At 51.2% G+C, this 13432-nt stretch overlaps 2 protein-coding genes across 5 annotated transcripts; one reads left to right on the top strand and one right to left on the bottom strand.

Moving 5' to 3' along the window:
- Positions 1-2776: 2776 nt before the first annotated feature.
- On the bottom strand, positions 2777-8370 carry Tradd (TNFRSF1A associated via death domain). 4 transcript variants are annotated; one of them, XM_028768582.1, is made up of 5 exons: positions 8334-8370; positions 4760-4918; positions 3933-4210; positions 3660-3852; positions 2777-3515 (listed from the first exon to the last, which is right to left on the bottom strand). In XM_028768582.1, exons 2-5 carry the CDS (start codon positions 4908-4910, stop codon positions 3205-3207), a joined length of 933 nt encoding a protein of 310 aa, XP_028624415.1. In that variant the 5' UTR covers positions 4911-4918; positions 8334-8370; the 3' UTR covers positions 2777-3204. The 4 variants fall into 4 exon arrangements, with proteins under 4 accessions (XP_028624415.1, XP_028624417.1, XP_028624414.1 ...); XM_028768584.1 differs by having other exon boundaries at positions 8265-8348; XM_028768581.1 differs by lacking the exon at positions 8334-8370 and adding an exon at positions 7368-8238.
- Positions 8371-8477: 107 nt separating this feature from the next.
- Fbxl8 (F-box and leucine rich repeat protein 8) lies at positions 8478-13141 on the top strand. The gene is made up of 3 exons (XM_028768735.1): positions 8478-8534; positions 10513-10814; positions 11819-13141. Exons 2-3 carry the CDS (start codon positions 10663-10665, stop codon positions 12792-12794), a joined length of 1128 nt encoding a protein of 375 aa, XP_028624568.1. The 5' UTR covers positions 8478-8534; positions 10513-10662; the 3' UTR covers positions 12795-13141.
- The last annotated feature ends 291 nt before the right edge of the window (positions 13142-13432 follow it).

The raw sequence follows: 13432 nt of genomic DNA, 5'->3' as shown, positions 1-13432 counted from the left end.
TATAGAGATAGCTAGGCTCCAGGTTCATCCGAAGGTCCTGCAGGAAAATCATTGTCAGTGAATAGAGCGGTCAGGGCCTCCCCCAGGCCTTCATCCCACTGGCAGACACAGACTCCTGATCATCAGCTTATCCCAGTCCTCAGCCAAGGACACGGGCCTGTTGCATTCTTCCTCCCAAACAGTTGATGTTCATCCCATTTTCTATCTCTGCAGTCACTGCCTTGGCCTCTCTGTCTCTCTCCCCTCCAGGCTTCCTTCCCAAATGCTTTCAAAGATGTCTCACTGGCCTTGTTATAAAATCCATACTCTGGAAGGCTGCGGATGGAACTCAGTTTGTAGAGTGCAGACCTAGCATGTGAGAAGCCCCGAGTTTAAGCCTCAGCATTCTATAAACTAGGGAAGGTGGTAACATGCCTGTAACCCCAGCACCACTCAGGAGGATCAGAAGTTCAGGGTCACTCTTGGTTTCACAGGAAACTTGATGCCAACCTGAGCTACATGAGACATTGTCTCAGAATAGGGGGAAAGGGCAAAATCCAAGCTCTGGAATCTCTAAACAGCCACTGAAGGAGGAACGTCCTGGATGGGTGTGCACACATGCTCACACAGACGTGCAAGTGTGGTGTATGAAGTCAGGAGGTGGAGCAGCTGCTCTGTACTTCCTCCCCCACAGCAACTGTTTGGCAGTAAGGGGCATTTACGTATGCATTCCTTGTTCTTTTTTTAAAATTAGGCTTGGGTGTCCTGTAGAAGGCAGTAAAAGACAAAAAAGTGAAGTCTCAGAAGAGCAGGAGGAAGACAAAGGTTTAACTTGAGGTTAAGAAACAGAATCCATGGGCTGGAGAGATGACTCAGTGGTTAAGAGCACTGGCTGCTCTTGAGGACCTGGGTTCAATTCCCAACACCCAAATGGCAGTTCACAACAGTCTGTAATCCAGCTCCACGTGATGTGACACCCTCACATGGACATGTGTGCCTCAAAACACCAATGCACAGAGAGAGAGAGACAGAGAGAGAGAGAGAGAGAGAGAGAGAGAGAGAGAGAGAGAGAGAGAAGCAACAGAGCCCGTAGGCTAGACATGGTGGTGCAAGCCTTTAATCTCAGCACTTAGTGGCAAGTGGATCTCCAAGTTCAAAGCCAGCCTGGTCTACATAGTGAGTTCCAGGACAGCCAGGGCTACATATGAGGCTCTGTCTGAGAGAAGGGGTGAGAGAGACCCACACTTAATAGTTGATTCTTAATAATTGCTGTGTGTCCATAGGAAACTGAAGGCCTAAATCACATTCTTGTTAAAGATTTTTTCTGTGTAAAGATTTTTCTGTAAATGAAGTTACAGATGGTTGTGAACTGCCATGTAGTTCCTGGAAATCTAACCTTGATCAAGAACCACAAAACCATCTTTCCAACCCCTGAAGATTGTGTGTGTGTGTGTGTGTGTGTGCATGTGTGTTCATGTTCATGTGGTTTCGAGTGCCTGAGCCAGAACCCTAACCCAGGCTAACCTGGAACTCACTAATTAGCTCAGGCTGGCCTCAAACTCAAAGGGACCCACCTGCCAATTAAGTGCTGGGATTATAGATATGCCACCACGACCAGGTCCCAAGGTGATTTTTGTTTTTTTGGTTTTTTTTTTGAGACAGGGTTTCTCTGTGTAGCCCTGGCTGTCCTGGAACTCACTCGGTAGACCAGGCTGGCCTCGAACTCAGAAATCTGCCTGCCTCTGCCTCCCAAGTGCTGGGATTAAAGGCGTGTGCCACCACCGCCCGGTGATTTTTTTTTTTTTTAAGAAAAGATTTTCTAGCACATTTGGGGCACACATCTATAATCACAGCACTCAGGAGTTAGAAGCATCTGGATGGAGAATCATGAGTTCAAAGCCAGCCTGGGCTACATAATGAGATTGTCTCAAAAACAAACAAAAAACCAACCAACCAAACAAAAACAAAAAAACAAGAGGCAGAATGTAGCTCAGTGGTAGAACTTTCCTCAGGACCTTGGTCATATCCTCACTACCACAAAGATCAATGGGACAACAAGCGTTTTTGAGTATGTGTAATGCAGAATTAAGTTCACTAGGCTAGCCTCCCACCTTAAATAAACTTTGAAGGTTGAATGTAGTAACAATGTAAGCTAGTTGGAAATCCTGGGGCAGGGAGAGTGGGGAAGCCCAGATCGTCTGTTTGCTTTTGGTTTGGTTTGGGGGGGGGGTGCCTCAATATGTAGCTCATGCTGGCTTCCAAATTGAAACAATCCTCCTGCCTCAACCTCCTGAATGCTACATGGTATGTAAAATGTCTGAATCTTATATGCTTCCGTCTCCATGGAAACAAGGGCAAAGACCTCAGTAGAAACAGGGAACAAAATCTTGGCTGTCTTGGAACTCACTCTGTAGACCAGACCTACCAGCCTGTAACAGAGATCCTCCTGACTCTGCCTCAAAATGCTAGGATTAAAGGCGTGCACCGCCGCCTGGCTGAAATTTTAATTTAATTTTCTAATTCAGGCACACTGTAGATGTTTTAAGCACATACTGAAAAGATCACACACACACCCCAAACCCAAAGTATACGATGGTTCACCAACCCCACACACACACACACCCCTGCCCCCGTTATCCTTCACTAACAGGACAGGAAGCAACCCCTCCCTCTCACCTTCCTCAAGATCCCACCTGAGCCTGCTGTACCCAGAACCCTGCCCCTCTCTCCACTCCCTACTTGACCTGACTCACTATTCCACTGAAGGTGACTAACCAACCAGAACTAGACCTCGGTATTTCTACAAGTCTGTAAAAGGGTTACATTTTATTTTCGTTGCAAAGTGCTTAGGTCCCACGATGAATACCAGGCAAGGGCAGGGAAAATCGTGCCATCCCGCTCAAGACACTTTTTGTAGCACCTTGAATGACATCTAGGTTTCAGAAGGTCCAGGTACTTAGTGGGTTTTTGCGGGAAGTCCTCTTTTTATATGATCATCAGTGATGCACCCCTGCGGTGCTTATCTGGTTCCTGGGGGCGGTGGGGGTTGAGGGGGAGAGCAGTTAGTTCCACTCCAGCCGCTCAGCTAGGTAGGGGAGTTTGTATGCTCTCCGAGTCCAGTGGATGGAAAGTGGCCAGCAGTAGCAACATCCGCAGTAAAAAGACCCCAACAACTACCCATGGGTTCCAAAAACTGGTTGACCGCCCTTTTCCACAGTACTAGACTTAAGCCAGGCCGTCATCCGGCTCCGCCTGGCCCAGCAGATCCTCTGCTAGACTAGTGAGCTCATTCTCCTCCAGCGCCTCCACCAGGCGCTGCAATGTGGCGCGGCGGCCCTCGGCTTGTATGAACCGGCGCAGCAGCTGGAAGGCCTGCTCATATAGCCCATCGCGCTCATACTCGTAGGCCAGCGAGTCGAGGGCAGGGTCTCTCAGTGCTCGACAGCTACGCTGCAGCGAGCGCCCCACCCTGCGCCACTTGAGGCCCACTGAGCGCGCGAACGTCTGCTGGTCTTGCAGATTCAGTGGCCGGTTCACTGCGGAGGAAGCGAGAAGAGGTGAGTGTGCACCGGATCCCTGGAGCCCGCACCCTCCCGCACCTGCCTGCGGATACCTGGGCCCAGCCCTGCTCCAGCTCAGATCGACCTGCTGGTGACCCCGCTTCTGCTGGTGAACCTCACCTATGGGCTGACCATGGAACAGAAAAGTCTGGCAGGCGGCCGGCAGTGGCTTCTCCTCGGTCGGAGATGAAACCAGGGACTTCGAACTCGCTGGAGCTACCTGTGTGGCTCCACCCTGGCCAGCGCAGTCACAGGTCAGTTTGCAGAGCTCATCCTCCAGCTCCGCGAGTTCCTCGTCCCTGAGCCGGTCGGGCTGCGCGAAGAGGTGCACAGTAAGTGCGGCTTTGGGCCGCAAATCCCCGCCCATCCCATCCTAACTACAGACGGCAGCACCTTCTGGGCTAAGATGTAATTCAGACAGCGCTCTTCATCGGTCAGCCAACTGTCCAGCTGCTCCGCCCCAGCACGCAACTCCAGTTGCAATCGCATCGCTTCCTGGGCAAGCGCCGCGGCCATGCACCTCTGCAGCGCGGTGCGCAGCGCCCCCTCGCGGTAGGCCTGGAGGAAGCGGCCGCACAGCAGGCGCCCGCAGAAACGCAACTGGACGATGAGCTGAGGGTCGCTGCAGTGGATCTTGAGGATCTGCAGTACGTCAGGACTGTCCCCACTCTCTGCGGAGGCGAGCAGTCAGGCCACTCGCTGTCCCCCAAACAGGACTTTTCTCCAAGCAACCAGAGGAGGAAGCTAAGCCAGAGTCGGCCTACTCTCCCAACCCCCAAAGTCAGCCTCTAGTGCTCTCTGCCCAGAAAGGGAACAGAAAGGGTAGGTACTAGGGAAGGAGTATGGGCAAGGAATGCTGCAGTGGGAGAGGAAGAGAAGACGGAAAAGTGCAATTAGTAGCAAAGAGAACTGGCTGCCCGGAAGTGAGGACGGGTGTAAAACAAGGTGGCATTAGAAGAGAAACACGTGGATCTCTGGTCGACACAGACAAATGTACAAATGTCTGCACCCACGGACACATGCACAATAAGGAAAGAAAGGTTGCAGACCCCACACAGCCGGAAGTGCTCCCTCTCTCCTCATCCCTCTTCCAACCCCTCACCCCAATACTCTTTTTCTTAAAGGTGTCTGAGCCTAAATCCACAAAGCAAAGAAGTGGGCCCTCAATCGCAGTCCCTCCCACAAAGTCCCAGCATCACTACACCTGTCCAGCCACACACCTGACAATGCAGTCTGCAGAGCCTTGTATATTGCCGCCTTCTTCTTGGGATCTGTATAGGCTTCAGACAGGACCACCTTGTCTACCGCAGACTCCAAAAACAGGTATGCACTGCCCACCCACTCCTCATGGCCATTCTGACCAGCTGCCATCTTGCCTCCTAGAGATGCAAATAGGTCATCTCCAGACTTGGAAACAGCTATCCAGTCTCACATGGTCCAGCTGTCCTTCCACACAGTCCCCAGCTCTTGACTCTTCTCATAGTCCTGCCTAACTCAACCTAGACATGAATCCAAGATTGTCCCTCCATTGCCTTAGACAAAAAGTCTAAGGTCACAGTAACAGCAGAACAGAGGTGGGCCCTGAAGTAGGCCCTAGGCCAATTTTTTTTTTTTTTTTTTTCTTTTTTAGGTTTTTTGAGACAGGGTTTCTCTGTGTAGCCCTGGCTGTCCTGGAACTCACTCTGTAAACCAGGCTGGCCTTGAACTCAGAAATCCACCTGCCTCTGCCTCCCAAGTGCTGGGATTAAAGGTGTGCGCCACTACTGCCCAGCCGGCCCTAGGCCAATATGTTTCTCTTACTAAAGCTGACAAAAGCCATCTTCCTTCTGGATTGTGTTCATGCTTCAGAACCAAGGAGACTCATGTCTTTGCAGGTCAAAAGCACCGCCCTCACTCCCCCATACCTGGCTCCACCTACCGTCCCTGCCTAGATCCAAGTTCGAATGTGAAAGCAAGGCTGACTAGTCTACACATCCCACTCACCACTCTTCGGAACCAGTCAGAACTTGATACAGGCTCAAACTGGAGTAATGACACCCAGTTCTGCATTGCTGGGTGGACCATAAAGGAAGAGGCACTAACTTCCCCATCTTTGGTGTGGAATTAGAGGGACACAATAGTTCTCTGTCTCCTGCTTAGGAAGAACCTATCTAAGGGAAGGAGGAAGTCTACATGGAAGGAAATAAAGCCAAGAGATGAGGACATTTTTTTTTTTTTTTTGAGACAGGGTCTATGTCTATGATGGACAGGCTTGGCCTGGAACTTACTATGTAAAGCAGGTTGGCCTCCAACTCACAGAGATCTGCATGCTCTGATTCCCAAGTGCTGGGACTAAAAGCATGAGCTACCACACCTGGCGGGACATACACTCTTATTTTTTTATTGGTTTGCCTGCATGATTTCCTATGTAGCACATGCATGTCTGGTGCCCATGAAGGCCAGAAAAGGGCATCAGATTTTTCTGGGTCTGGAGTTCCAGGCGGTTGTGGGCCACAGTGAGGGTGCTGGGAATCTAACTTGGGTCCTCTGGAAGAGCTGACAGTGCTCTTAACTGTTAGCCGTATATTCCATCTCAGGACACTCTTTTTGGGGGGAGGAGGGTTTCAAGACTGGATTTCTCTGTATAACAAGACCTGGCTAACCTGGATTCCCTTTATAGAAAGCTGGCCTCTAACTCACAGAGAGTTGACTGCCTCTGCCTCTGCCTCTGCCTCTGCCTCTGCCTCTGCCTCTGCCTCTGCCTCTGCCTCTGCCTCTGCCTCTACCTCCCGAGTCCATGTGCCACCATGCCCGCTTGAGGACAGACACTCTGAACCACAGATCCAGCCATCTCTGACTGCTCAGTTGTGTAAGCTAAGTCACTCTACTTTGCTATTAGGCCCTGGTTTTCTTCCGCTATTTCTACACAGATTCCCTAACTGTCCACGTAACAGCAGAGCCCCTCAATGCTAGGATCACTTCCATCCGTCTCCTGTCACAATCTTGTTTCTAAACCTCTAGTGGAGGGCCGAAGAAAGCACCTGGGCAGGGCAGCATAGAGACCTTGTGGAGGGAAATGATGAATTCTCCATGGCCCTATCTAGGTCTACGCATAGGGGACACAGATTTTTTTGTTTGTTTGTTTGTTTGTTTGTTTTTGGTTGTTGGTTGGAGTTTTTGTTTGCTTTTTGAGACAAGGTACCCCTGGCTGTCCTGGATCTCATTCTGTAGATCAGGCTGTCCTCAAACTCAAGAAATCCACCTGCCTCTTCCTCCTCAGTGCTGGGATTAAAGGTGTGCACCACTACTGCCTGGCAAAAGACATGTTTCTTATTAAAAAAAAAAAAAAACAGAGGTGGATTGTAATGAAACTTGCCTTTAATCCCAGCATTCAGGAGGCAGAGGCAGTCAGATCTCTGAGTCTACACCATAAGATCCTGGTTCAATAAGACAACAAAGAAAAGAGAGGAGAAGAGAACTTGAGGTGATGGCATCCTACCTGAAAGCTCAGCCCCCAGGAACCAGGGGGGCAAGGACACCAGGAAGTTGGAGCCAGCCTGTACTAGAGGGCAGAGCTCCAGTCGCTTCCGTACTTGGGATTGAACCCTGAACCATGTGTATGGTAGCCAAGTTCTCAGCCACTGAGCCCCACCCCAGCCCGTAAATGTCTTTCGTAAAATGTAAGGCAACAACAAATCAAGACGAAACTTCAGCTACGGAGGAATAAAACAAGTAAGGACGCCTAAGAAGTAGCGCGGTGATTCTTGAAACACCTACTTCACTTTCCTATCCTTCTATCCGATGAATATGGCCCCATCCCAAGGGGTAGGAAGAGACTTGGGACCGTACTGGTGTGTGTCGGGATACTATCCATCAGGCTCGTCAGGCACAAGTACTGGAGAGCTGGAGATGGCAGAGTAATCGATATGTAAATTCACAAGTATTGAGCAAATAGGGGAGATGGCCGCGCTGGAGTCCCCTGGAGTTGGAGAAGTGAGGTAATAAGACAGATAGGATGGAGGGAACTGGTATCTCACTGTTCCCTTAAGAATCCTTCCCAGAACCAGGTGGTAGTGGTGCACCCCTTTAATTTCAGCACTCAGGAGGCAGACACAGGCAGCTGTCTGTGAGTTCGAGGCCATCCTGGTCTACAGAGTGCGTTCCAGGATAGCCAGGGCTACACAGAGAAACCCTGTCTCTAAAAACAAAAAGAAAAAAAGAATCCTTCTTGGCATCCTTCCATTGAAAGCTCTATCACCCACCGGGAGGCTTCTAGGCTGGGTTCCAGAACAAACGCCTCTACCCAGATGCCCGGTCTCATTAACATGTAACAGTCCGCAGGTAGCCCCACTTCTGGCTAGGTGGAAGGGCTTGGCTCCCAACTCAATGAAAGTTTGAGATTCCCAGACCATCAGGACACGCCCCCTGCTTGGCTGCTCCTGGCTGCGCAGTACGCGACCTGCCAGAGGGAGGTTCCCAGTCTGCCCACTACCCCGCCTTCAAACCGGGGGTTCGCGCACGACTGGGCTCAGACAGGAAGAGGGTTCTCAGAACCGTTCCCGGCCAGCCCTTCAGCCGCATCCTTCTCGTCCGCAGGTCCCTGACACCCACCAGAAACCCTTAATAGAAACAAGAAACCAGAGAAAGTGGAAGTCCGAAGCCCCTCGCGCCTCCCACCAAAACAATCTGACCGGCCACTGCCACTAGCTGGCCAGCAACCACGTGTCACCACCGCGCGCTGCTCACCCTCGAGAAGCCAGATCTCTCTCCTTGCTCGGGCTGCACCGAGGGAGCCCACCCACTCTCCGCACTAACCTGGCCGCCACACACTCTCCTGGCTCCGCTGCGCGCGGCTTCCGGGTGTGCGCGGAGACGCAGGGGCGGTGCCCCAGTCCCAGTCGCTGAGTCCGCCCGCGCGTCCCGCCTTCTCCGCCCAGGGCCTCTCCTTCCTGCCCTAGCTGTCCTCCGTGGCCAGTCCCCTGTCTCCAGGCAAAGCCCACCTAGTCCGCTGAGCAGGTAAGATAACGACACCCAAGGTTAGATGGCAGGACGAACTGCCCACTGGACAGGACGTTAGCGGCTTGGAGTTTTTGAAGCCGAAAGGGCACCAGAGTGTGAGCCGCCAAATTTAAGTCAGTTCCTGGGGTTCAATCAGAGGGCATCTCCCGGAGATGAGAATTTTTCTGGCGCCCCCTAGGAATTTGATTTGATAATCTAATCTCTGCTAGTCTTTAGCACTGAAAATGGGGTGCCATGGTTCCAAGACAAGCCTAGCTCGGAGTATAGGACAAGCCTAACTCTAGAATATACTTGAGGTAAATTCCACGAGAGACCGTACGCCTGGAAGTCATTGGGGAAATTAAACAGCAAGTGGAGTGAACCTTTACAAAAACCTTACAGCACCTTGAGGCAAAACTGGCAACTTCAGAGAAAACGCACAGATTCCAACAATCCCACCCTCTTCCTAACACCCAAGCTCTTGAGTGTGTCTGCAGACACACTGTGTCTGGAGTGTGTCAGGGTTCCACCCGAATCTTTGTTAGCTAGCAGGAATCTGGGCTGCTCAGGGTCAAGGTCCTAACTTGAACAACAGCCACTCAAGGTGCCAGAGTGGTCCGGTTCCAGACAGAGCCACAAGCATTTTATCACAGGTCTGTCACAGAAAGCAGGCAGGAAGTCAGTCTGTTTCTAGGGGGTGGAGGCAGTGTAAAGGAGCCTCCCCTTCTGGGTCACGTATGTGCATTACCACTTCCTGATTGGCTTGTCATTTCAGACAAAAAGAAAGAAACAACAAAAATATTCTCTACTATTCGCGCCTGATTTACCCAGCAGTCAGTTTCTCCTGGACAGAATTCCTCAACTTGAAATCTACTTCTCATTTGTTCAACAAATGAGAAAGTAGTTTAAAGAACCAGTGAAGGCTAGGCTTGGTGGTACACACCTTTAACCACAGCATTCCCGGGCAGAGGCAAGTGGATCTCTGTGAGTTCAAGGCCAGCCTGGTCTACATAGTGAGTTCCAGGCCAGCCAAAGCTACATAGTGAGATCCTGTCTTTTAAAAAAAAGAAAAACCAAACCACTGAGGCAGGAGTATCTCAAGTTCAATACCAGCCAGGGCTACACGGCAGAGATGAGAAAAGAGAAAAAGAAGAGAGAGATGACAAAGTGTGTGTGTGTGTGTGTGTGTGTGTGTGTAGGCACAACCACTGGAACTACACCTTTAACCCTTTAGGGAGATTTAATGTTCTGAACAGAGACCTCTGCATTTTCTTTTTTTAAGTAACTAATTTATTTAATGTATATGGGTTTACACATATGTCTGAGTCACATGAGCGTGCAGAGCCACTGAGGCTAGAAGTTGTTAGATCTCCTTGACCTATAGCTATAGACAGTTTTTATGGAGGTGCTGGGAACCAAATTCCTACCTTCTTTGAGAGCAACAGATGCTCTTAACCGACGGGCTCTCTCTCCAGTAACTTGTCTTAAAAACATAATTTTTAGATTTACATGTTTTATGTGTATGAGTGTTTATGTGCATGTATGTCTGTGCACTGTGTGTGCCTCTGGCACCCACAGAGGCTAGAAGAGGGCGTCAGATCTTCTGGAACTGGAATGAAGGGTAATTGTGAGCCACATGTCGGGTGTTGGAAAGTGAACCTGGGTCCTCTGCAAGTACAGCCAGGGTGTTGTTTGTTTGTTTGTTTGCTTGCTTTTAGCTGCTGAGCCGTGCCTCCAGTCCAATTTTTATGTTGTGTTTTCTAAACTTTTTGTTTGTTTGTTCGTGTTTGTGTGTGTGTGTGTGTGTATGGAAGTGCTCTAGTCAGGGTAGGCATGCATTCCTGGAGGTCAGAGAACAACTTTCAGAAATCAGTTCTTTCTTTCATCCCCTGGAACCCAGGGACTGAACTCAGGTCATCCATGTTGTTGGCAAGTGTCTTTGTCTGCTGAGCCGTCTCATAGCGTGGGATCTCTGCCTTCTCTACAAACCATATAGCGCCCCCTAGGCTCCCAGGATTACTGTGCACAAGCGTACACCCGCCTTCCTGAGCCCAGCTGTAATTTTAGCTCTAGGGAATCCTTCCTGAGCCTCCGTCTTTCACAAATAGCCCCTGGGAGCGGCAGGCCCCGCCCCTCCAACCACACCATGGGGGAGCCGGTTGAAAAGCTGCCAGAGGAAGTGTTGGCGCTCATCTTCCGTGACTTGCCTCTCAGGGACCGTGCTGTAGCTGCCAGAGTCTGCAGGGCCTGGGCTGCGGCTGCCTCCAACAGTGCAGTATGGTCTGATACAAGTATCAGGTGAGTTGCTTCCTGTTGCCCGCTCAGATAGCTTCATACCTGAAGACACACTCGTTGGCTGCCTGTTATATACCAGTTGGTATTATCTTTTTTTTTTTTTTCGGTACAGAGGATTGAACCTAGGGTCTCACGTTTGCTAGGCAAAAGTGAACTCTGTCCCAAGCCCCCAACTAGTATCCTAAGTGCCTTACAGAAATTAACTCATGCCAGGCAGTGGTGGCGCACGCCTTTAATCCCAGCATTTGGGAGGCAGAGACAGGTGGATTTCTGAGTTCGAGGCCAGCCTGGTCTACAGAGTGAGTTCCAGGACAGCCAGAGCTACACAGAGAAACCCTGTCTCAAAAAAACAACAACAAAAAAAAACAAAAAACAAAAAAACAAAAAAAAAAGAAAAGAAAAAAGAAAAAGAAATTAACTCATTTAATCCTCACAAGAATCTCCTGTAGTGGTAGAGAGTAGTGTCTCTTTTGCACAGACAGGAAACTGAGGCTTAGAGACTTAATCTCTTGGGTCTGGAGACCCTGCCCCATCTCCACAGACTAGTGAGCATGCCTACTTCCTTAAATAACACACACACACACACACACACACACACACACGGCTGGGAGGGGGTTCAACCTCAGGCAGAAACCTTTGAAGTCTTCTAAAAAAAAAAAAGGATGGAAATTCCTGTCATAGAAAAAAGGGGGCCGGTGGAACCCAATGTGAGGGGCACATAGAGATGGCTCCTTAGTTAAGAGCACTAGCTGCTCTTCTAGGAGATCTGGGTTCAATTCCTAGCACCTACTCAGCAGCTCATAAGTAACCAGCTGTAATTTTAGCTCTAGGGAATCCTAACACACCCTTCTGGCCTCCTCAGACACCAGACACACCTGTGGTGCACAGTCATACATGCAGGTAAAACAACTACACACACACACACACACACATTATCTTTTTAAAAAAGTTTAATTCCAAGTTCATGGTGACACCGCTAATTCCTTTCTGTGTCGCTCTAACATAAGTTGTGACTGTGAGCTGGAAGACATGTTGCCACCGTATCTGTGGGCCTGCCTGGACTACATTCACAACCTAAGGCTGGAATATGAACCTTCAAAGAAGGCCAGTCGCGGAACGGCCACCGAGTTGCTGACTGCTCTGGCCAGCCAAGCTTGCCCAAGGCTTCGAGGCCTGCGCTTGGAATGCCGCGGAGAGAAGCCACTTTTTGATGCGGGCCGCAACATTCTGGGCGCTGTGCACGCAGTCTGCGGAGCTGCTCACCAGCTGCGCCACCTCGACCTGCGCCGCTTGCCCTACACGCTGGACGACACTCTGGTACTTAAGGCTGCTGGTGGCTGTCCCGAGCTCCGCAGTCTTTTCCTGGACAACCATGCACTGGTGAACAGCGTGCAGCCCACCTCTGTGCTCAAGCTGTTGGAGGCCTGTCCTCACCTGCGCGCCCTTGGACTGCATCTTGCTAGTATGTCCCGCGCCGCGCTAGAATTGCTAGCCGCTCCGCATCGCGCCCCTTTTGCACTTCTAGCACTGAGGTGCGCGTGCCCCGATGATGCTCGTGCTTCCCCTCTGCCTGACGAAGCCTGGGCGACGCTGAGATACCGCCATCCTGGGCTGGAGGTGGAGCTGGAGCTGGAGCCTGTGCTTCCAGATGAGGCCGTGACGCGCATCCTGCAACCAGCAATACCAGTGGCTGCGCTGCGTCTCAACCTCTCGGGTGACACAGTAGGACCGGTGCGCTTCGCAGCGCACCACTACGCCGAAACTTTGCGCGCCCTCGAGGTGCGCGCGTCCGCTTCCACCGAGCTGCACACCGCGCTGGAGGAGCTGGCGGCGCGCTGCGCGGGCTTGAGAGAGATACACTGCTTCTGCGTGGTGAGACCCTCGGTACTGGACGCCTTCCGCGCGCACTGTCCGCGCCTGCGCAGCTATACGCTCAAACTGAAGCGTGAGCCGCATCCCTGGCGGCCCACTCTGGTGCGGTGATTGGGCAATCTCGCACCTCTAGGACAGCGCGAACCCGAAGCCTAGGGAAGGCCTAAGCAAGTTGCGCAGGCTCGCCCCAGATGCTAGCCTCTTCTTTAGGGGCTCCGTTGACCATAGCGCTTCTTGGGAATTGGGGTCTATGAAAGCATCCAGAACAAAAATCCCAGGCACCATATATTCACGAGCCCTCTCAACCTCTCTGTCTCTGTCCATTCTGGGCTCTCCCTCCCCTCTGTGCTCTCGCATTAGCTCTGAGCCCCAGAGCTGGGGGGGGGGGAGGGTAGGCACAAGTAGGAGCCAAGAGTCAAGGGTGAGTGTAAAGTAAATAAATCCTTTAATATTCCTGCGTCCTGTGATCTCGAGTCAGTCGTGAAGGGGAGGGCAGGAAATCCACAAAGGCTGGAAGGGCAGCCCGACCCCACATTCAAGAAGGAGGCCTCAAGGGCCTTTGTACTGTGTACTGTGGGGGATCTGGATCCGGGTACTCTGTACCCCGGGAATGACCAGTTCCCTAGCGTTCTCGCAGACAGGACAAGTCCCACTTCACCCACCACCCTATCTATCTGCCGGCCCTTACCTAGGCTTCACTATGTCTGCAGATGAACTAGGACTTTCCGAGCCCACAGATGTTTTCTCCC

The sequence above is a fragment of the Grammomys surdaster genome, unplaced genomic scaffold (assembly GCF_004785775.1).
Source record: "Grammomys surdaster isolate TR1022 unplaced genomic scaffold, NIH_TR_1.0 187, whole genome shotgun sequence".
Taxonomy (NCBI): domain Eukaryota; kingdom Metazoa; phylum Chordata; class Mammalia; order Rodentia; family Muridae; genus Grammomys; species Grammomys surdaster.
This window is presented reverse-complemented; position numbering and strand designations above follow the sequence as displayed.